The 25,555-nt window shown below is 38.3% G+C and overlaps 1 protein-coding gene across 17 annotated transcripts in view; it reads left to right on the top strand.

Moving 5' to 3' along the window:
* celf5a (cugbp, Elav-like family member 5a) overlaps window positions 1–25,555 on the top strand; it is a 241,567-nt gene that overhangs the window by 114,469 nt on the left and 101,543 nt on the right. For all 17 annotated transcript variants that reach the window (XM_048182963.1, XM_048182970.1, XM_048182960.1 and 14 more), the window contains exon 3: window positions 20,725–20,773. In XM_048182963.1, coding sequence (XP_048038920.1) covers window positions 20,725–20,773 — 49 coding nt within the window. The remainder of the gene's footprint in view (window positions 1–20,724; window positions 20,774–25,555) is intronic.

Genomic DNA, 25,555 nt, shown 5'->3' with positions numbered 1-25,555 from the left:
TCACACTATAAGGGGCGCTTTCTTGAACACGTGTGACGTGCTAGTGTGGAAGTACAAACTGCACTGAATATTGAAATTGGTCCCTGGAGGCAATTACTCATTTTTGTTCTAGATCTTGGTATTCTTTCACCATGTCTCACGTTTTTGTTTTTTGTATTTTTTACCTCTCTCTCCATCTGCATGAGGGACTCTTCCTGGTGCCACTTTAGTATGCATGGAAAATCACTCACAAATCCACGATATACATTATAAATGAGGCATCCGATTCGGCATGCTTGTCAAAGAGCAGAAAATTCTATGTGTCACCATCTTCCCCTTCGATTCACTCACACAGTTGCGATGTCAAGGGTAGAGTGGTGGAGCAAGTGATCATGGTGGGAATATGTTGGACCTCATGCCCCCTGGCCACATGTGTCGTTGATTCGTCTCCCCTGGACTTTTTATTGATTTATTTTAAACAAGGTGGAAAAAAAATACTTGAGAAATGAGAAGCCTGAGGTGACGAGAAAACGAATAAAAAAGGAAGATGGAGGAAGTTGGAGAGGACAATTTAGAGCTTAAAAATGACAAAGAATGATTATATATATATATATATATATATATATATATATATATATATATATATATATATATATATATATATATTAGACATTTAACAATTTACTTTTTGTAGCATATTATGATGTTTTAAATTTGAATAAGTATTTTTTTACATTATGTTTTCAGATTCCATTCTGAACTAAGCATTTTGGCCAATCACAGAGCTCTTTTTGGTATTTTTCAAGCACCACAGGACTACACTCTGAGGGTACGTTTACACAACAATGATATACTAAAAACAGAAAAGTTCTTCCTTCGCATTTTTCTCAAAGATGAAAACGTTGTTAAAATGATCCTCGTTCACATGAAACACTGAGCGCCTATAGACTGAACACGCAATACACATGCACATGACGTCACCATTTTTACAAATTCATGTTTTTGTAGTTTACATGTAGATGATAATGGTATAGTTTTCAAAACCGTGCACTTTGAGTCCTGTTTTAAAAAATTAGCATTTTCAGGCCCCCAAAACACAGTTGTTGAGTAAATGAACAGCCAAAGCACATAAAAAAGTTTTTCGTTTTCAGTTGAAAAAACAGTCTTGCAAACAGCCCCAAAGAACCTTTCGGTAAACAATCCTTAAAATAACCATTTTCTTCTAAGTTTGAAGAACATTTTTAACTAGATGAGTAAAGTTCATAGACAAACTTTAAGTTGGCTTGAAAAAGCCTAGCCAGAAAGTTTGGAGTTGTTTTAAAAGCTTTAAGTTGAAGCTTGAAATAGTTTTAGTTTAGTAGTTTAAAAGCTAGATAGTGTGTGAGTGAGTGATAGATAGATAGATGGATGGATGGATGGATGGATGGATGGATGGATGGATGGATGGATGGATGGATGGATGGATGGATGGATAGATAGATAGATAGATAGATAGATAGATAGATAGATAGATAGATAGATAGATAGATAGATAGATAGATTGATTGATAGTTAGATAGTTAGATAGTAAGTTAGATTGATTGATAGTTAGATAGTAAGTTAGATAGTTAGTCAGTAAGTTAGATTGATTGACAGTAAGTTAGAATAGATAGTTAGTAAGTTAGATAGATAGTTAATTAGTTAGACAGTTTATGAGTTTGAAAGAGTTTGAATGAGTTTGAATGTCTCAGTAATAGTACATAGAATGGAAGCTTCATTGAGTCTAATGGGCTTCAGTGTGTTTAGATTTGAATTTGACAGCTGGAGGTTGATGGAATGTTCAGATTTTCAATGTAAGTCAATGGGAGTTTTTCTGAGTTTGATCAGTATTTTTAGGAGTCGGATCAGTTTGAAAAAATATAGCAACCCGAGTCAGAACAGTCTGAAGGTCTGAGCCAAGTTTGGTGGTTGTAGCTTTAAAGCTCTAGGAGGAGATACTGTTCAAATTTTTAGTCAGAATAATAATAATAATATGTTTATATAGCAGATCAGTAAGTTGGCTTTTTCAAGTCAACTTAATAATCTAAAGAACCTTTATCCACTATAAAGAGCCTTGTGTAATGGAAAGGTTTCATGGAAGTTAAAGGTTCTTCATGGAACCAAAGATTCCAATAAAGAACCTTAATTTTAAGAGTGTATAGTATCACATCTGGTCCTCATTGCATCAGATACTAGCCAAAAACCTCCCACTTGGGCAGAAAGTACAGCAAAACACTTCAGTTTTTGTTTTTATGTACTGTTTAGGTGCAGCGAGTCTGAGATAGATTGTAGCTCAATAATATATAGTTGTAGAAAAAAAAAACTAAATAATTTAAATAATTGTGAGGCAGGTTCTTGTACAGAACCCAACAACACTGGAAAAATTGATGTTTTCCCCCCAAGTTATAGAGAGCGAGAAAACTTTATTTAAAAATCACTTTTATTTTTCTCCCTTTCAGTGGTTTCTAAATGATCTTCGAGCACAGAATTGGCAAAAATGGCCATCTGTGATGCCACAGTTCCCGCTTTAAAACGACCCTGCTTAGTGAATCCTAAGTTGCGCTCTACCTAATCGATGCCCCCCATTAATTCTTCTTAGCTTGGTTTTAACGGTACAATCCTGGAGTTTAGCTCTCCACAAAAGCCACCTGTTCTGAATGGGTCACCTTTATAAGTCTCAGGCCCTGCATTGATTTTCAGCAGGACTTATTTCATGAACCAGGTCTTTGGGACAGGACACAGATGAAGATGAACTAGGAGGCTAAATCACATTTCTTTGGCCTCTTTTTTCACTCTCTCTCCCTTTCGCTTGAAATCCCCCCACCCTTTCCCATAATTCTCTGCTGTCATGTTTCCAGTGGAGTGCAGCCAAGGCAGAGTTTCAGAAAAAGACATTTTTTTTTTTGCACTTAACTTCTTAACACCATGATGGATACATCATCTGTCACGTTTGAGTTGGTTTATGTGAATTACTAGAATGTGTAAACACGCTTTCACAGGCGGTGGGTTAAAATATCAAGCGCAATGTGTACGCGCAAGATTGCTCAAGCATTAGCTAGAAGGCTAGCGAAGAGGGTCGACTTCCTCAAATGTAAATGCTGCATGATTTAGCAGGTTTCCATAGCTTTACGCTTTGAATATGGGGAGCATGTGAACTTTATGAAAAATGAATAAATCTGAAACAAAGCAAAGCTCATGGCAGGAGGCTAGAGTTCACGCAGAGTGCAGTTCATTCGAGGGAGACGCTTCATCTCTCTTTCATTCTGCCGTCTTTCTTCCAGCGTCATGGACATCACCGTTGACACCTTTAAATGCGATGCTCCACGTTGAATTAATGCCGGGGTAAAATAAATGTCCCTGGATGGTTGTGCGCATAGGATGACGGGAAGCGAGCATCTGTCAACGTGGTGGGATGGACACAGGTGGCGGAAATGATTATGGAAATGTTTATGGAAGGGCCTTGTCTCTCAGTGGGATACGGCTTAAAGAAAAGAAGGAAGGAAGTTGAGAGAGGTAAATCAACCCACAACCCTTGGGATGCGTCATAGTGAGATCCCAAGTGTAAGAAAATGTCCCAATATACATTGCGGGCTTCCTTGAATGCTGTATCCCCATGTAATCTTTGACAATAGGAATCTGCACCCACAATTGAATTGGAACAGCATCACAGGTGTGTGTTTATTAAATATTCAAATACCAATAAGAGTGTACACTGTAAACAATTAAGATTGTAGTTTTTAACAGTTTTTGGTGGTTGTCAGTGCATTATAAAGGGACTTTTGTTGTTGGGTTCTGTACAAGCGTTCGCAAAGACTGCCTCACAATTATTTAAATGATTTAGTTTTTTCTACAACTATATATTATTGAGCTACAATCTATCTCAGACTTGCGGTACATAAAAACAAAAACTGAAGTGTTTTGCTGTACTTTATGCCCAGGTAGGAGGTTTTTGGCTAGTACTTAAATACTGTACTTAAGTAGGTTGGTATATTAACATTATTTCAGTTCATGAAATATATAGCCTACATGTGTTTTACTCTAAATCCATAATACCTAATGTTGCTAACATTTTATACCGTAAATTTTAGGGCTGCGACAATAAATCGATTCATCTTGATTTGTGGAACGATTCTGAGATTTTCCCGAATACATTGCAATTTTCTCTCGAAACAATTCTGAACTTAGTTTTTAACAGCAGATGGTGCCCTTGGTAAGTTCCCTTTCGTGGGAACTTTCGACGTAGCGTCTTGTTCCCTTACTCAGGGAACAGGGGTTACATCTGTAACCTGAGACGTTTTTAATCACACACTCAAACGCTCACGAAGAAGAGGGCTCATGTGTTTGGCTGAATCTGAGAATGCACCTCAGAATGCTTTATGACGTGAGATTAATGTGAACAGCCCACTGCTAACACCGTTGTAATTCGGTTCAACATTTTCAAACTTTATGAATGATTATTATATAGAAGGTTCAAGTGGTGTAAAGAATTGGAAGCAAGCAGAGCATGGCTGTTTCTAAAGCACGCAGTGCCATCTACTGTTAAAAACTAAGTGCAGAATCCATTCAAGAGAGAATCGTGATGCATTCAGAAAATCTCATAATTGATCCAGAATCATTTCTCTATTTGCGATGCAGCGATTTATTGTTCCAGTTTTTTTCTACAGTGTATTCTCTGCTTGTTTAAATTATGGTTATTTATCCCAAAATCAATACAGAAAGATGTTGTGAAAAAAATCTAAAAAAATAGGCTACCTATGTTTGTATGGTAATCGTTTTTGTCTTGCTGATGAAGATATCCTTTAAATATTCAGTATTTCGTCATTTGTTATTCATAATTTCAGTAAATTCTAAAATTGCATCTAAATATAGTCAATGTGTATAGTTGATGTGATGTGTAAAACCTATTTTTTGTTTAGAAATAAAATTATAATGCGTTCACTGTTGTAGTAGATACAATTACAATCTTTATGCTTTAGTTATTTTTTATTTTTTTTTACTGAACGAACACATTCTTCACTTCTCACGCATTCTGACTAACAGCAAGAACTTCAGAAGAAGTTCACTTGTGCGTTTGTGTCATTTTCTGCAGATGTAAGTTGTATATATGTATATATACTGTATGAATAGAATATGAATAATCGGTTTGAGTAGAGTGAGTATTATTAATCTGCAGCACAATGCCTGTTTCCCAGTGTTTATTCATGGTTTAGCCTCTGCCCAAGCAGATACAGTAAATTTGCGCCAATATTGATTATGACTGGATTTTTTGAAACGATTTCTCGTTTTATCTTCGTCGACTATATGCTTTAATTTAAAGTCCCTGTGTAGTCAATAATTCTATCCTTTAAAACTCATCTTTGATCACCAAAATGACACATCTAAATGTTTTTTCCTTGAATTAACTCTTCACCCTTGCTTTATTTAGTATACGTGGAATCATGAATATGCAAATTAAGCCCCGCCTCCACTCACACAGCTCAGAGATCCACTCGGTCAACTTCACTGTAATAAACGCTGCACAATGGCAAGTGGAAATACTTGTTTAATTCAGCCATATATGTTTGAACCAAAAACTGATTCACAAGAAGAAGGGGAAGTGTGAATTATACAGGCTTGTATACAAAGTAGATGTAGCAGAATGGTAATGTGTTTTGTTTATCGTTCTTTATAACGTCGGACACATAATGGCAATTAATATGATTAACCTTTTGCTTGACTATGTTATCAAACAGCTAATAATGTGTTGCTAATGTTACACAAACCATGCTTCCGTTCACCATCTCAGAGTCAGACAGCTGTCTTATCCTTAGAAAAGCTTTGAATAACTTATAACGTCAGTGGAGAAAGACAGTTCATCATAACATCGTAATATACATCATATACACAATTCACCCGCTATATTGCTAAATGTACATGATTTTTCATATCAGCAGAAAAATATACCGGGATAACCTGGCTTTCCTCTGCTTCTGAGTGGTTATAGTTAATGATATGCTAAAGCCCACCCGCACGTTGACAGGATTGACTACAACGCAGTTTGCGACGTAAGAAGCACCGGCGATTTTAAACCGCGTTTTTGAGACTGTCTGATAAACTGCAGTTTTAAGGAGAAAATACTCAGCAATGGTGTTGACATATGAATTTGCACATGGTTTGTCTTAAAGCATATTAAAAACACCAAATAGACATATAAACAACATTAAAAACTTGATTTTCACCACATGGGGACTTGAACAGCTTAAAGGTTGCCATGATGAGCATTTTTTGTATTGTCGGTTTGTTATTATTCATTTACATTAGTAATTTAGCAATTTTGAGATTAACACCACTATGAGCACATGGACAAATGCACACTCACTTCATCTATCAAAATTAGAAGAGAGGAACTCTGAGATGGAAAGACACTTACATAATGTTTTCTGCATAGCTGCAGCGTGTTTTCACATAGTTGGAGTCCATCGGGCGGGATATGGAAAATACTGGAGTTCATCTGCCTGTCAGCACTGAGGTCACACTAGTTCAAGGTCTAAACTACTGCATGTGCGTGTGTTTTATCTGGCTTGTTTGTACTGGATGTATAGGAGGATGCAGGGAATGGTATTCTAGAAGCAGAAATGAACAAATCAGCATTCACAACATTTTTTCCATTAAGGATTTAAATCTATATAATTATAGCATTAGAAGGAATTTGGCATGTGTGATGTTTTGCTGTAAGTGATGAACTTCTTAGACCACCAGGACCCAATTTCTACCGATGGGTTGTTCATTCAGTTTAGTAACTTTCCCTTATTCAACAAAACAGTGTAAAGTAAAAAACAAAAGAGTTTTCGTTATTCAACAGAACAACTGAGAATGTAGTTAATGTATTTCTCAAAAGTTTTTTTCAATAAAAAACTTTTAACCTTCACTGCCGATACTTCATTGAGGACAAACAGCCTTATGTATAGTTAGGTCTTACAGTATATATACGGATAATATTCTGTAAACCGATGATATATATATATATATATATATATATATATATATATATATATATATATATATATATATATATATATATATATACATACAGTGGTGTGAATATGTGTTTGTCCCCTTCCTGATTTTTCAGATCATCAAACTAATTTAAATATTAATCAAACATAACACAAGTAAACACAACATGCAGTTTTTAAATGGTTTTTATTATGAAGGGAAAACAAAATCTAAACTCACATGGCCCTGTGTGAAAAAGTGCTTTCTCTAGCCACACCCAGGCCTGATTACTGCCACACCTGTTCGCAATCAAGAAATCACCTAAATAGGACCTGCCTGACAGAGTGAAGAAGACCAAAAGATCCTCAAAAGCTACACATCATGTTGAGATCCAAAGAAATTCAGGAACAAATGAGAAAGAAAATAATTGAGATCTATCAGTCTGGAAAAGGTTATACAGCCATTTCTAAAGCTTTGGGACTCCAGCGAACCACAGTGAGAGCCATTATCCACAAATGACGGAAACATGGAACAGTGGTGAACCTTCCCAGTAGTGGCCGGCTGACCAAAATTACCCAAAGAGCGCAGCGACGACTCATCCAAGAGGTCACAAAAGACCCCACAACAACATCCAAAGAACTGCAGGCCTCACTTGCCTCATTTAAGGTTTAAAGCAAAAAGAACATAAAGGCTCATCTCAGTTTTGCCAGAAAACACCTTGATGATCCCCAAGACATTTGGGAAAATACTCTGTGGACTGACGAGACAAAAGGTTGAACATTTTGGAAAGTGTGTGTCCCATTACGTCTGGTGTAAAAGTAACGTGTCATTTCAGAAAAAGAACATCATGCCAACAGTAAAATATGGTGGTGGTAGTGTGATGGTCTGGGGCTGTTTTGCTGCTTCAGGACCTGGAAGACTTGCTGTGATAAATTGAACCATGAATTCTGCTGTCTACCAAAACAATCCTGAAGGACAATGTCCGGCCATCTGTTCGTGACCTCAAGCTGAAGCAAACTTGGGTTCTGCAGCAGGACAATGATCCAAAACACACCAGCAAGTCCACCTCTGAATGGCTGAAGAAAAACAAAATGAAGACTTTGGAGTGGCCTAGTCAAAGTCCTGACCTCAATCCGCCTAAAAAAGGCGGTTCATGCTCGAAAATCCTCCAATGTGGCTGAACTACAACAATTCTGCAAAGATGAGTGGGCCAAAATTCATCCACAGCGCTGTAACAGACTCATTGCAAGTTATCGCAAATGCTTGATTGCAGTTGTTGCTGCTAAGGGTGGCCCAACCAGTTATTAGGTTTAGGGGGCAAGCACTTTTTCACACAGGGCCATGTGGGTTTGGATTTTGTTTTCCCTTCATAATAAAAACTTTCATTTAAAAACTGCATGTTGTGTTTACCTGTGTTATCTTTGATTAATATTTAAAATTGTGTGACAAGTGTGACAAACATGCAAAAAAACAAAAAAATCAGGAAGGGGGCAAACAGTTTTTCACACACTGTATATCTATCTCATCGGTTTACAATACATTAGTAATCATATCAATACAAGCTGTAATTTGCCCTTTTTATTACCTTTATCTGTCTAATTAGATTGATAATAGAAGCAGATAATGAGGACCTTATTTAAATCGTATACTCTATCTATGTCAGAGTGGAGTTGTGTTATTGGAGTTGACTTGGACTGCAACTGCAGACAGATGGACTAAGCATGCTGGATCCTCGTCAAGTTCTAGTCCGTACAAACATGCTCACAATGACAGACACAGAGCCCCTTCTGTAAAACAGTGAACACACAAAGATCAGTTGTTTCACTATCGATCGTCAAGGCAGTGGCGAATTAGATGGCGTGTGAGATAAGTGCAATGCTATAAGAAATGGACAACGGGTTGATAAACAAGACTAGTTTCTCGACAAAATCAGCATTTGATTGGGTGTACAGCTTTTGAGGTCAACAACAAAAGCCTAAACGTATTTATTTTGGTTAGCTGCATTTTTACATTTGCATTTAGTATAGTTTTTTTTGTCCCCCATGCTGTCCAAAGCTTGTCAGAACAGACCAGCGACCCATTTTTGAGTTGCGACCCACCAGTTGAGAACCGCTGCAGTCGGGTGCATTACTATTATTGCATCATCTCTCATGGCAGATAGGTGAATAGCTTTGAGCAAATGCCACTTCTGGCTTCAGTTCTTTCTCTTTTTCCTTTCCATCTGTCTATCCTCCCATCTCCTAGTCGTTCCCCCCGGCTTTTTTTCTGTCCACACCTGACACTTGGCCGACTTGCATCGTTGCCTCCCTCTCTCCTCTGCCTTTTCCTTTCTGTTCTGCTGTTGTCAACCCCTCAGGACCACGAGGTTGAAAGAGGTTATACTGTACGTGGCATAGAAGGGTGCAGGGTGGCTTTAAAAAAAAGAAGGCAAAAAACTGCAAGCTGTGGTGAATTGCTAATAGGCTATCATAGCACTGAGAAGGCGGTGGCTCGCCAGAGGTCTGTAACCCATTAAAGAAACGTCAACTCGGCATAGGTATGCAGGGAATTATGGGTCACTGACCGGGAAGCGATGCTGGCCACCCATTGGTCATAGGAGTGCCCTGTAATCTGTCACAATCCTGTAGCGGCACTGACAGCACGGGGAGCTTCCTCCTTATTCCGCCCCGGCAGGGCAAAGCAAGCACATAGCACAATACCATGAAGCCCCTTGAATGCTGTATTAGCACATACTTAAGAGATCCTGTAGTTGAAATGCTAAGGCTACCAGTGTGTTCTCAGAGTTGTTAATATATACATCATTATAGGCGCCGATCCCGTGGTCGAGCACCCACGGAAAAATACGAGATATTCTCCATGGATTTTAACAAGTAAAAAATCGATTGCAGCTATCAGAAACGATCCTTTATATATTTAAAGCCATTTCTATGACGTTATTTTAATGGCAAAAGTCGAGAGCGCGTTGAGAGCGCATCCAGTGTTGAGCGAGCACAAATCTCTTAACTCGCAGTCGGATTTCCTTCACTTTCGCGCTCACTCAGATTCAGAACTCATAATGTCCTTGCCCTGTCCCTAAAATGGTCTTCTTTCCTGGATTTAAAGTTGCCAGAAGCTTTTAACCACCTGACGTTCATGACTGACTGACGAAATAACACAGTGTAGGCTACCTTTAGGTAACGTTATCTTCAGATTTCAGTGAGAGCACACAACACTCATGAAAAGAATGTGCTTGTTTTTGGTCGAATTCAAATGAAACATCCAGTTGATGTTCATTGAGTTAAATAATAAGTGATCTGGCGCTGGAACATGTTGTTTTTGAAATGCTGTGTCACCGCTGTTATAAGTGGAGGAATGGTGACTCATGTACATACATGCGTGTCAATCTATCGCGATTCGCTAGACTCTTCTTTCCAGCGAAGTCACTATCAAAATGCACACAAATTTGTCCCTGATATTGATATACAATCATAAATAAACTTCTTTGATCTTAATGAGAAAAAAAAAACTATGCAAGGGCGGATTCAAGCATAATTAGATAATTAGAGCACAGCTGAACTTCTGACTCTATTAACAAAAATTCTACCACGAGACCAATGGGGAATACTAAAACTAAGTGCGGATTTGTCTAAAATATAAAAGTAGTACGATACTAATATTGTAATGTAGCTGTAAGGATGAAACAATAACATTAAAAAAAAAAGGGGGGGGGGGTGTTACTGGGCACCCACCGGCAGAAACATAAATCGCCACCTATGTTCATCATACTTGATTTAATTTGGCCTGATGTGTTTCTAAGATGAAATCTATAGTTTCTGGATTTAGCAGATAAACAGCAGTTTTGAAGGGCCATGAAATACTGCACATTTTTGTTAAGAAATTACATTTATGTACATGTTGCACATGATGAAGACAATAATAGCTATACATATTTTTAATTATGAGTGGGAAATGGTTTATTTAGAGATAATTTCTCTCAGGTTTGAAAACAATATTGAGTAAATGACTTCAGATGTGTCTGAGGTCCTCTATTATTATTATTATTATTATTATTATTATCCTGTTTTAATGATTACATTGACAAAAAAATATTGGTTTGCCAGGACCATGAGAAAATCTAGTCAAGATCTTGAGAGAAGAAAATGTTCTCACAAGAAACTTCAGTCAAGATCTATATAAACAATCATTTGTTATGTCTAGATCTCAAGAAAACAGCTTGTTTTGTCTAGTTCACAAGAAAATTCAGTCAAGAACTCAATAAACAATCTTTTATTTTCAAGAAAACTGATTATGTCGAGATTACTTGAACAACTTTTGATTTGTCAAGATCTTGAAAAATTAGAATGAGATCTAGACAACACAACCAGTTGTTACATTGGGGTCATAAGAAAATCCATGACAAAAAAAACAAAAATGCATGACCTCTTATGGTTTCAGTAGGTTGCGTAGACAGTATTTATATACATCAGAACTTAAGGTGATGATACACGGGGCAACTTTTTGAGCAATGGTGCAGGGCAGTGTTGCCAAAAGATGTTCCTTGGACACTTTCCCATTGAGAATGGGCAACAAATTTCTATCTGGATATCCACAGAGAAATTTGTTGCAAATTCTCAATGGGAAAGTGCCCACAATGACATTTTTCTCAGCAAAATTGCTTGAAAAGTTGCCCTGTGTATTATCACCTTTAGAGTTCTCTTAATTATTCATGAGAAGGCGTGGCCTGATCCTATGAGCAGGAGCATTTTCAGCCATTCAGAAGGATTGTTTTTAAGTGCTTCTTTTTTGTAAAGCAACTGAAAGCATTATCATCTGACATCCCCTACTTTTAAAACTGTCATCAGAAGACTTTGAAGATATAAGAGTCGCTAAATGTGATTGCCAACATTTTGACATGAAACGGCACCAAATGCTCTTCAAACAGAGTTGGAAACGGAAATATGAATAAAAAGAATCAAAACAAACATCATGGTGCTTCTGAGAAATTTGTAGACAGAGATTATTTCCTCCAACAAACCTCACGTCTCTCTCCAGAAAAGATGGCTGAGAACGCCTTTACCAGAGATGTCTAGGAAAGATGCCCTTCCCCTGATAAAAGACCACAGCAGCTGTGAAGTCAGGGAATCTCTCTTGTGCACCACCTTTCTCTCTTTATCTCACTTTGACACTTCGGTGACTGGCTTGCGAGCGTTTGTAGGATTAGAGCCTTTTTATCATTTATTTTTTTATTTGTTCTTGTTGAGTTTTTCAATTCGGACCTTTCATCCTCTTCCAGGTAAACCTGTGTTAAGGTTGAATTCACACCAGGAACCATTGTACACGCTCATACAGACACTGATGGTCTTCGCTAGGATCCTGGTTGTAGCACTGTGAAAGGTCAGCAGCTTCGTCTTGTGGTGAGAACTTAGGAGGCCGGGGAATGTTAAGGGGGAAAAGATTTAATCTGGACTGCTGACCTTTTGAGGGACGTCAGGCTGAAAGCGCACGCTTGATGTGGCGTAAGATAACTCGACATTAGCTGGAGCGCAGCGTTAGACATTTTCAGAGGACTGTAGACGTTCCGGATTGCTCTAAAAAATGCGGTGTCAATGGTCGAAGGTACTTGGAGCTACATCTGACCTCCAGTATTGTGCGAATTGGAGGGAAGCTATTGGAGTTTTCGACTTCAGACGCTTGCGATTGACAAGTCGGTGGAGTCAATACTCTTATCAGGCCTTCCACAGAGGTGCTGGGAGCAAAGTACCTCACACGCACACACGCTGGCAGATACTTCTTCACTTCGTTCTCCCTCATCCATTTTCTGTCTCATTTTCTTCCTCTTAGAGATTCTGGCAGACAAATGAATTACATTTTAAAGGAGTAGCTCATGCAAAAATGCTAATTTTGTCTTTTATTTACCCTCATGTTGTCGGAAATTCTTTTTCACTTCTTTTGACCACATCTTAGCCGCTCTATTCCATAAAACAAAAGTGAATGGTTAATAAAAGTAGTCCATATTATTTATATGCTATAGAACAACTCATACGATAGCTTTGTGTGGAGAACAGACTAACTAAAAATTGCAGGCTGCTGGAGAATATCTCTCCCTCTCGCTGTCCCTCGCTCTTCCGCTCTCACCTTCCTGTACAGTAGATTTATTAGGTGAGCCGAAGCCCAAGGCTGTCACCACACAGCGCACTTTCAAATCAATAATTGGAAATATTAATTATCGCAGCTGGGATGCTCCAGTCAAAAGGTGTTTATTTCCCTATTAGGAATAACAAAGGAGAGGGGGCTTTGATGGCCTGCTAATGCTAAATAATGATCAGGGAATAGGCTGTTATCTCACTGTTAAACTCCAGCCAAACCGCCGACATGGTCTCTCAATCTCTCTCTCACAAGCGCACACACACACACACACACACACACACACACACACACACACACACGCTCGCAAGATGCCCGACTCTTAATCAGACAAGCTTGTTCACAGCAGGGTTGCTATAGTTTTGAAATTATTTTAGATTTCGATTTTTTTAATATAGTTGTTTTTTGTTGTTTATTGTTGTTGTTTAATAGTTAAAAATAATTGGTCAAACATTATCATTGTCTATTATTGAGTTGTTTTGTATTTTAGGGCACATTTTTTAGTTTCGTTATTGAAAACTTATTTTTATTCGAAAAAAACTTTTTTCACATCTGTCTGTCTGTCTGTCTGTCTATCTATCTATCTAAAGCAGACGTCATTGGATGTATGAGAGTGTTTATAGTAGGGGTGTGCACAAATAGTCGAATATTCGACCTGTAATTAATATTCGAAAAATAAAAATAGTATTCGAATTTTACTATGTTGCTTTCCTGGCCGTAAATGCAGTGAATCCATGATAAATCCTAAGCACTAAAACTGGGTGGCGCTGTGGAGCGTGTTTAACAAGTTTATTTCATTTGATCGTCACATAATGTTGTTGTCTGCCTCGTGAAGTTTGGAATTACTTTGATGAAAATGATCTTACACAATGAAATTACTTTTGATCAAATGAATTAATGAAACTGAGTTGTCATAATATCACCACCATATTGAGAAAGCACATGAAATTTAAACACCAGAGAGGAAAGACAGCTGTCCATCACTGCATTCACGACAGGTAAGCGCAATTGTAAGTTATCCCAGAGTGAGCCAAGATGATAACTTATCTAATAGCAAAATGATTTTGAGACATATGTTTCCTTTATGTTTCGTCGAGGAAGACATATTTACGAGTAGAAAACGAAGTGCTGCTGTTAGAAACTTAGCTTAGCATACCGTTATGTTTTATTGTTATCTTTGTCTCTGCAACGTCTGTCAGCAGCTCGTTTTCTCACCCGAGCATGTGGATATTGTTTTTCTCAACATGAACATGTTAAACAATATAAACACGATAACCATATACTGACTCGAGTGTATTATGTACGTTACGTTTTGTACGATAACTGGCGCTGTCTGCTTTATTAGTGTTTTTCCCATTCGCGCTGCTTGAGCTTAAATGCTTTTGTTCTTTATATTTTTTGTTTACACATTTTGTTTAATGCTTTGAACTAAAAGCTTAAGATATAATGTACGCTTGTTGTGTATTGCCTAATCGTAAGCTTGTTCAGAAATGGTTACAAAATCTTGATGAATATAAAACAATAACGTACTTCTTGTTTAACCTCATTTAAAGCAGTAAACCTTTTTTACACTTTTTTTCTTTTTTTACCTTCATAAATAGTTTTCTAAGTCCTTAGACGGTTAATTGAATTGTAGTGGTGTGTTTGAGGCGAGCACTAACCCCCTCTGGCACGTCTACGCCAGAAAACAGCACTTGCAAGTTGAGCTGCGCCGACCCGACACAATCTCGCCTCATGTTCACGTTCACGCGAGAGTGACAAAATGCTTTACGGTAATTCAAAAACAATGTATATATTATGACTTTATAAGACAATTTCGAAAATTACCCACCTCCATCGAATGTACTGTATTTGCAAAACTACTGCGCTGGTGAGCATTGTAGTCGTTGTAGTCCAGAGCTGCGCTTGGAGTAGTTACAACAGTGTGATTCACTGAAGGAACCTGTAGGGGGAGCTTCGCAAATCTTACTGAGTTCCGCTTTAAATAAACGAATATTCGAATATTCGTTTTTTACGAGCCCAAATATTCTAATACAATATTTTGGAAAAGTGCCCATCCCTACTATCTATCTATCCATCCTAAATTAAAGTATTAAAAAAAATCTTGTTACTGACCCCAAACTTTTTGAATGTAGTATATTTCAGTATTTTGCTTGATAACACAAAGCATTAAAACATTTCAAAATTTTAGTATATACATTTATATACAATCCGTTTTATAAAATTCTTTAATTCTTTGAGTTAAAAAGTACAACACTGAACTGTTAGAAGTTGTGAGCCGTTTTAATGTTGCATGTGAACAAAAAAAAAAAGGGATATGGTGCGAAACGCCTTTTGAACATTGAACCCAGCAGGTGAGCGAAGCTCAAACTCTGTTTCTTAACAGGAGTCCAAGCCGTGATTCCTCTGACGCCCCTGACCTGGAAAAAAATAGTGTACTCTAAACACTCTCATACATCCAATGACGTCTGCTTTATGTTTCACTGTTTGTAAAGCCACTGCGAACCATTCTTTTCATCCATGTTGACTCTTTGTCCTGCATGCAATTTATGACAGAACAGCGTAAAACAAATAGGGGAATTATTTCACATTCATCATAGACGGAGGCAACAAGGCACAGTCCCGATTTGCTTGGAGCAGCTTGTTCTGAATTTCTATCTACCCCAGCACAGCGGTGCCTAATCAAACATCACTACAGGAGAACAGACTGTCTCTCAGGAGAATGGCTGTTTCATATCCCCCACTGTATTTTCTGTTTACCCTGTTTGATAGCTCCCCCTTTTGAAAGACAGCAGCACAGCAAACAACATGATTATTGAGTATTGTGTGCTTAAAGGAACAGATGACAAGGACAAAGAGACAGTTGCTCCCGTAGCTATATTGGAAATCCCAGAAAATACATTCACGGTCGGGAATGCTGGGGACCGGAGGGGTGTGTGTCGGATCGTGTGCATCATCCCAAACGAGATGCAACTGACACACTCCTGTTGGGACGTGGGGATTTGAATTGTTCCGCTGAGTTTAAACAACAGATTGGCAAACACAGGGACGCCGGTGCTTTTGCTGCGGGCGGGAAACGTATAAGTGTGCGTTTCCGTCAGCGCGAGTCTATCAGCATATGTGGGGGAGCAATAGGGTGGAGTCACGGCTCTGGAAATGCCACTCAACTGAGAAGCAATCTTATCTGGCAGTTGCAGGCAGTTCTCCTTTGCCTTCCATCCTCTCCAACCCCCTCCATCCCTCTGTTTTTGTCCTGGACCTCGGTGCATTCGCCATTCCGAGTGTGGAAACTTACTTGAATCTATCACAATTAGAACACATGTTGTTGTTTTTTTTTGCAAGGAACACGGCATAATGCGAACTCATTCATTTTATCTTATGAGTAAAGAACGCTTGTGCAATAAAGGCACAAAAGCAGAGGCGTAGTGAACTCTCTCAGGGCAGAAGCTAAATGAATGCTTTCCCTGATGACAGTTTGTCAACTGCTGGTCTTTTTGTTTCTATAGTGCATGAAAATGTGTGTGGAATGAGTGTGTTTACAGCATACAGTAGGTGTCATTTATGGTTGGGATGGCCTATTTTTGCCGTAACCAATTTCGTCCTCACCGCTTTATTAAATTGTTTGCAGCAGTGATGCATCAACACGTTTTCTTTTCATTGTATGTGAGTGATGATTTGGCACTGTGAATTATATTTAATGTTGTGCTAAGTGGTTTGGATTAGTTATACAATAAAATAAGTTTTAAAATGTCATTTTTATTTTAACTTTTTTTTTTCCCCCAAAATCAAACAGTTCGAAAAAGCATAATCATAGTTTATTTATATATTAATTGGTTTATTTAGTTATACTGGGGCAGCCGCGAGTGTTTCCTCAAATAATTTTATGTCAATTCAGTATGCTGTTGAAATGTTATTTTAGTATTATTTATAAACTATTATAGCATTTTTAATATTTTGAATTAGCTTGTATTTTTATTTTTCAATTTTCATTTTAAGGTTTTTAGTAATTTTCTTGTTTTGTTATTTTGAAAATATATATATATATATATATTTAAATATTTCTATTTAGTTTTAATTTATTATGATTTAATTTTTAGTCATTTTAATACTTCAAGTAAAAATTATTTTATTTCAGTCAAGGGAACGTTTCTATTTTTCTGTATTGATATATAAAATATTTAATTGCAACTGAAATTTCTTATAATTAATCTATTATTTCCTAATTATAATATTAACAAATTTCAGTTTTTACTTGCAAATACTCTACTACAGATAACATCAAAACATTTAAAGATTGTATTGAGTTTTATTTATAATAATATATTCATGATTAATTATATTATAATGTATTATTTATTCTATTTGCTTTAATTATTTGCATATAACCTAAATATTATTCACAGGCTAAGCCTAAGCCTCACAACCATAACTCTGTTCCCACATTTGTTTAAAATGAACTGACACCCATACTATACAGCATTTTGAAGTGTGTGTGTGTGAGTGTGTGCGCGCTTTTGTGACATATCAGGACACAGATTTGTATAATGACATGGGTATGACATAGGTATTACAAGAAGAGGGTGACTTATAAGGACATTACCCCATGTCCCCATTTTTCAAAAGGCTTATAAATCATACAGAATGGGTTTTTTTGAGAAAGTAAAAATGTGCAGTTTCCTGTGATGGTTATGTTTAGGGGTAGGGGTAGGGGTAGTGTAGGGAGATAGAAAATACAGTTTGTACAGTATAAAAACCATGTCCCCACAATTCACAAAAACAAATGTGTGTGTGTGTGTGTGTGTATAAACGTGTGTACCTCAAGTGTACGGCATCCCATTAGAGGTGAGAAAAATGCAATAAACTGAGTTCCATCGATACTAAATGTACAAGGGAGAAACACATTGCTCTTAGGAAAACAAATGGACCATTACACCAGCATTTTATGACCAGGACAGTGACTAGTTAGAGAGGTGAATCCATAAACCTTACACGAAAGTCCAATGTGTTAGGAATACATCTCACTGATGGCATTTACAGATATGAGGTAGTTCTAAATGCATTCCCTTGCAAAACAGAATCTCCTTTATTACTAGGCATTGCATCCACAGTGTTGCATGCATATTGCAAAGTATCCATAAGTGCTAATGTTGGCAACTATTTGTGTTTGTCAGATGATTTGTTTTTGGGACGGGCATATCTTACAATTATGTCAGTTGGATTGTTTTTGTCTTTACGCCTGAGAACGTCTGAGTAAAAATGTTGTTATTTGCAATGGAGAAAAGTCTTGCAGTGCAACACCATCATTGTGCATTACTGTATTTCAGACTTTTTTTCATTTTTTTTTTAATCCGGAGTGTAAGACAAAGCTACTGAACTCCAACCTTCAGAGGAATTACATCTTTTGCCTTTTCCCCTTCGCACAAAGAGTTAGACCCTTCTAGTTATTATTTACGATGGATAAATTTATGGAATAATTTCTCAGAGGAAGGTTATTCGGTTCCTCAAGGTGAAAATGGATACGTTTAACACTTAATGAATCTAGTCTGGCCCTCTTCCTCATATATCAGCATGTTATTAAGGCGTTTTAAAATCCCATTATGGTGTTTCTCCTTGAACAAGTCATGATTTTATGGGACTGGCCTGTCTTTAAAACTGACCTTTTTCAGTCCCCCCCCACACACACAGTTGGACAGTAAAAGAAAATATGTTGAGGAGAAAGACAAAATGTTGATCCTGTCATCTCTCAAACATTTCCCAGACCTTTGGATTGGCGTCTGCATGAGACGAAAGTTGCTGCAGCATTCATAAAGGCTTAATTTCAGGTTACAGATGGCTGGGGAGCCTGCAAAGGGCGCTTTGCAAATTTGGGTAATCTTGTCGCAAATCTCCGCACAGCTCTTGGCCTTTTTTCATCCAAACTGGGCCTGCTGTGTTGCTATTAGCAGTTTGTTTTGGATCGATAGAAAGCTCCCATTGGATTACGATGCTGGGGAATGGATGTTATAGTGTAAAGTAGGCCTTTAGGACAGGATCTGTCCTGTTTTTCAACAATTAAAGAAAGTACTCTTGAATGTAACATAACTTTAAAACACTATCAGCTTTTATTTAACTGATAATATATGGGTTAATATACTAACAAACCAGTCAGTATCACTAAATAAACCCTGATAGAGATGTCAGGATGTTTTTTTTATCCTAAACAGATTTAAAAAAAAAATATAATAATAATAATAATGATGCCCAGTTGACTGTACATTATCCTGTTGATGGCATGCTTGCTTAAATAAATCAATAAAATGAAAAATGTAAATGAAAATATTCATTTGTGTCAGAATTATTTATTATTAAATTATGTATGTCCATTTTTTCCCCGGAGATTTCAAAATTCTTGCTATATTATGTGAGTGAAGTTGCTGTACTGCTCCAATAATCAAATAGTCTGCATTTACAGTATTCCTTTCCACATCACATCCCCAGGTAGGAATAAATGGGAGCATAGAAAAACCCTTTGAACATCCTTTGATCCTGCAGCAAAATCCTTTTGAATCCTTGAATGACAGGCAGAAGAAGAAAACAAACAGACAAACAAAAATATATATATTTTCTTTCTGTTTGGCTCAAGTTTGTAGAATAAGAACCAGTCGAGAAAGCTTCAACCTTTGCAAGGATAATGGGAAAAAAAGTGTCGAGCAAAATGCGGAGCACAAAAACTGTGATGACAGAGGCTTCTAATCCAACAAATGCCATTCTTATCAGGCTTTAGTAGATTACTGTGAGCCTTCTACCCACAGAATCCCTCCTTTCCAGACACTCTCCACAGCCTAAGGGGCAGGGATCAATAGGGCTTCATTGATCTCTCTCTCTCTTGTGGCTGCCTCCACTTTAATTGTTGTTGCATTTCACTTCCTCCTTGCTAGACACTGTAACCAAGCGAGCATGGCAAAGCAAACATAAAAACAACTTGCTGATCAGACCAGAGACTTTTTGAGGGGAGAAGATGGACTTTGAGCTAAAGTTTATTGTATGGTAGAGTTGTTGTATTTTATTTCTGATTTTGGAACTGTGTCATTGAAGCATAATTTTTGCCAAAAGTTTTAGAGATCTCAGCCTTTTTCCATATAAATAGATGGGGGCATACAGTAGTTGCCCGGGACATTGGCAGAATGATCACTGAGTGGACTAGGCGATTTAAATCGAACGTGCTATAGGATTTTGACTCGATGTGCGCATGGAACCTGGCACTGATATAATGATCAGAAGTTATTTAAAGGCATAAATAAAATGGCAATCAATGCACGCACATGACTTTCGTAAATATATCATATGGATATATTTATTTCAGATGGATAAAATAAAGTGTCTAGAGCTGCGAAGCACGCCAAAAATAGATACAGGATGCGAGTCAACTGAAGGCATGCTGGTACAAATCACCACTCTTTTATTTGGTATGTTTAAGGGACAATGAGTACCCTGCAAGCTGACATGTGGATATTTGCATTTGATCAAATTTAGACAGGATTGTTTTGTGTTGGACATAAGCTCAACAGGCTGTAGGCTTATTGTGGTGACAGCAGTTTCCTGTGCCTGAACTAACCCCTTGTCTTGTCTGTACTGTTTTTCTTCTTTCAGATGACTCGCCCCATCCAGGTGAAGCCGGCTGACAGTGAGAGTCGTGGAGGTAGTTGTCTTGTTCTTTTTTTTTTTTCTTTTGATGTAGCTTTGGTATGAATGTACATGAACTTTACTTTATTCACCTTTCTCCCTGCTGAAAAGACCAACAAAACTGGCCAGCGTTGGTTGTGTTTTGAATGCTGTTACCTAACATGAGATCCTGGTGTACTGATTTCCTCACCAGGCTTCTAGACTTTTTCGTTCAATTATTTTCAGAAATATCAGGACGGTTGAGATAAAATTCACCTGCTACACCACCATAACCCTGCATGAAAATTGGTGCTATCCTAAGTTGGTCTTTTCAGCAGGGTTCTACCTTCCTATCTTCACAATTCTCTTTCACTGACTCTCTCTCCATCTATCTGATGAATGCCCAGATTATTCATTTTAATTAAGGAGGCCGTGGTGCTGGTGAACGGAAGGGAAGTGGCTTCTGCTGCCTGTCTAACCTTGCTCCCCCTGCCAAGACCATTAACGACACACTGTAAATTAAAAAGTAATTAGCTTAGATATTGGAACGGGAGCCCTGAGCCCCAAACCCCCAACTTGATGTCTGGTCAAATCAAGGGGGCATATTGTAAACAAAAGGTGTAAATGCCATAGAGATTGATGTTGGGAGGGTAGAGAAAGGTTGGCCGAGGATGCACAACTTGCCTAACAATCAATTATATTGCAGGACACTTGCCAAGACCCTTAGTTCTAAGTCTCTAGCATGTGATCTGCTGCTTACTGTAAATAGATCCGTCTATTGAGATCACCCACACAAACATGGTGGATTTATTGTACTTGAAAAGGTGTAAAATAGAGCAAAATAGATATTTTTTTCTAGCTTAAAAATAGGTATTTTTCTAGAGAATGATGGCCTAGCTCATGATTTTTTTAATGGTCTAAACCGGGGTGGTGAACTCTGGTCCTGGAGAGCCACAGTCCTGCAGAGTTCAGCTTCAACCCTGATTAAAAACTCATCTGTCTGTAGCTTTCTAGTAACCCTTCAGACCTTGATTAGCTTGTTCAGGTTTGTTTGATTAGGGCTGAAGCAAAACTCTGCAGGACTGTGGCTTTCCAGGACCCATGTTCGCCACTCCAGTCTGGATCTGCAACTCTGCTCAGATTTAAGTTCCAACCATAATCAAACACACCTGAACAAAGTCTTGAGGATTACTGGGAAATTAAGTGTGTTTGATTAGATTTGGAACTAAAATCTGCAGGACAGTGGCCCCCCAGGAGCAGAGTGGCCCATTCCTGATCTAAACAGACAACTAACAGTACAGTATATTATTTTGTCTTTCCAAAGGACCATTAAAAATAAATGACCCTTAGTAACTTGAAAAATTCTCCCAATTTGATCACATGACAGACAAAAGAATCTTTAAGGGAATCAGATAAACCATCAGGGATGGGTCAACAAAATGTCAAAAAGCCTTCTACAGCTATTTTTGGAAAATTGCAAATGTCAAAGTCCCACATCCAAATGGTCCATCCCAGCAGTAGACAAGCAGGCCTTTGTAGAAGAGATTGATGCCTCATAAAGCCCCATTGATTTTGCCATTGTAGAGGTGTGTGTTCGCATTGACTCTGACACTTTGCTGTCTTTGGGCTTCCCTGTGAGTGGCCAGCCTTAGCGCTCCCTAGGCGCCCATTGGGTTTCCTTGGGTCCCTTATTGCCTTCCTCTCGGTGGCCATGTTGGAGATGAAGAGTGTGCTTAGGTCAGGCCCAATAGTTGCACATCATCCTAAATGAACAGCTCAGAGTAGCACCCCAGGAGCAATCCAACACTGTTGTGACTTTAATGGTTGCAGGGGATTTCTTTCCCAACACTTGGCCAATCCTAGAGTGTGTCGTGCTTTGACAGACTTGCTATTGCTTTAGGCAGTGCTTGTTAGCTATGTGTGCTAATGCTACTTTTCTTCATGGGCACGTCCTCCAGTCCCTAGGGTAGTTGAGGATCCATGCATTAGGACTTAATTACGTTTCTTTCTCTAATTCCGAGGTGGCACCCAGATGGACACTGGTTATTCTCTCGAGTTCAGGCGGGTTGACTGTTGGGACCCTCGGTGGCTCCAGTTCTAATTACTCTCGTAATCTCATTAAGTGGTTGAAAGGTCACCACACCTGTTCAAAGAAAAACAAAGGAAGAGACCTTCTAAACCTCAAGGAACCTTCTCCACAAGGGCTTTCTGTCAGTGGTTATTAAGTCTATAGAGCTAATGTGATTAAATTGTTCTTCTAGATGCATTTTTTAATCATTTCAATCTGCACACGGTCATGGATTAGAAAGAATCTCCTGGTTGGGTCACCTGATTGACATGCTGCCTAGTTAAATTAATACTGTGATGGGTTATTATTAAAAGAACAGTGATGAAAGGTGCATTTTTGAATTCATGACGGCGCCTTAAGTGCTTGTAACAATTGCCATTGTAACCACATGCTTTTGACTTTGTGGTAATATTCTTTAGCTTTCTGTTTGTCTGGTTCTTGTACCAAGACTGTTTTGTTAGCAAGAATTTGAAGGACTTCTGTCCAAGTAAGTGTGTCCATGCTGAGCAGAAAAGGAAGGGAATTTGAAAATAGAAATTAAAGTATGTTTGACTGACAACTCCCTCTGTACCATCCAAGCCTTTTATATTAGTCCTCATCTCCAGATAACAGCATGTTTGCCTTATTGAACACTTTTCTATCCTTGCTCTGTTATGCAGCATGTGTCATTAAAAAGAGCTTTGGGGACAGATTGTACACTCACATACACACTCTCTCTCCCTCTCCCCTGGTATCTCTGATATGAAACAGATTGATTTTGCTTCACAGGCAGGCCTGATGACTGGCACAGGCTGGATATAAAGGTGGCTGCTATTGCTTTTTGAAGGGCTGTTCAATGCCTCTCAGAGGCATTTGAGCCCTAACACAGGATAAATCAGCTTTAGTCGCTTTGATCTTCTACCCCCCAAATTCCCACCCCTTTGAGCAGATACCCCCATCACCAACCATCTTCTCCCTTTTCAGAGTAGAATAATCCAGATGAAAGGTTTCATCTCTTAATTTTTCCTCCAGCCTAGAAATAACAGAATTGCTCCACATAGGCCAGTCCATAGTGTAAATGAATTTTCCGAAAGTTAGTCCATGGAAGTTAGTCCATGGAATTTGTCTGATCTCTTGGTGATCCTCCTGTTCCCCTTTAGGGTTGAAAAACACATGTATAAAATGAAATAATATAGTGTATTAGTATTAATAACTACAAGAACTTTTACTTGCTGAATTTTCTTAGCATGTTCTTGTGTATGTCTTTTTAGACTCGAATGTTGAAAGTTAATAATTCACCATTTTTCCAAATTAATGTTTATTATTTTTATTAGAGGAAGGGGTCTGGCACCCTGCCATACATTTAGAAGTTCCAATTTGTGTTGAATGAAAATTTGGTGTGCTGCAACACATATTGAAAAAACATGCACATACTGAATCTCTCAACTAAAATGGAACAGGTCAATTTTCCCCTCAGCGTCTTGACTAAATTCTAGGTTCCACTCGTGGTTGAGATTCAGCCGCACTTCACCATGCCTGCATTATCTCCAGTCTAAAGGATAGTGGGCACGATTGCATGAATTTGCTCGGATGTGACAGTCAGGGGTAGATGTGGAGTGTGTCATTGAGTGGGGTGAACACTGTGGAATAATGAGTTCATCGGAAGGAAACCTCTTACAACATGCACAAGCATGCTAGCTTTCACACTAAAAGAAGAAGTTGGTGGAATAAGCCTGTAATGAACATAGAAGGACGAGTACGGCAGAAGTAATTGTAGCTTTTTCCTCAGAAAAGGGAAAAATGGGTCCAGATTACTGCTTTCAATTACGCTTGGCTGGTCCAAACGTCTGAAAAATATATGTTAATCCTCTTCACACATGCATAGGCTAAGTCACATTTTTAAGAACTCGTTCACCTAGCTGTGATTATTCTTTGAGTCATCTATACACCTGGACATAGAATAAAGCTTTGCTTGACGATACATTCATATAGTTGAAACATCATTTCTAGCAGAGTATCAACAATTGCAGTAGCATTAGCAGCCATAGTAGAAATAAGGTAGCTCACTTGAAGATATATCATGGCATTCGTTCCATGAATAGCTATATAATTTCAAACTAATTGTCAAAGTTTGCATTAGCTTTAGTGGCTGCGTTTGGGGGAGGAGAAATAAGGTAGCTTGTATCTTAAGGTTTCCAAACCCTGTAGAAACAAATTGGCTTCAATTAACATTTCAAGCTATCAGGTTCCCATACAGAGGACGGCAATTGAAGGAACATCATTCAACCGCTGATTCTCTCGTCATTCTCAGCCGCAACATGCACATAATCGTACACGCAGCGGTCGGGAATTCATTTCAGCCCGTCTGTGCAAGCGGACCACCAAAGGTTACTGTTGAACACAAGAAGTAAAGGTCAGAAATCATGTTTAGTTTTCCTCCAGCTGCGAGGTAATTCCAGCCAGCAGATTGTGTCCCCGTCGAGGCAAGGCAGAGGAGCCTGGCGCAGAAGGGTGAGCAGGCACAAGGTTATCCAGTCAGTACTGCCACCACAGCCCCTTCGCTGTCACCCCTAATAAGAACTGCTCCCTTATCACTGCTACAATCACCTTGAGAAACAAACCCTACTTGCTTTTTTTCCTTAGAGAAAGGCATGGACAAAGGTGGCAGGGTTTCAGTCTGCCATTCTCATAATGGTTTATCTGCTTGTATCAAGTGGGAAGAGTGAAGATAGGTTGATGAAACTTATTTTCCTCTGTCTCAGACTAAAGAGT

The sequence above is a fragment of the Megalobrama amblycephala genome, linkage group LG2 (assembly GCF_018812025.1).
Source record: "Megalobrama amblycephala isolate DHTTF-2021 linkage group LG2, ASM1881202v1, whole genome shotgun sequence".
In the NCBI taxonomy this organism is placed as follows: Eukaryota; Metazoa; Chordata; class Actinopteri; order Cypriniformes; family Xenocyprididae; genus Megalobrama; species Megalobrama amblycephala.
This window is presented reverse-complemented; position numbering and strand designations above follow the sequence as displayed.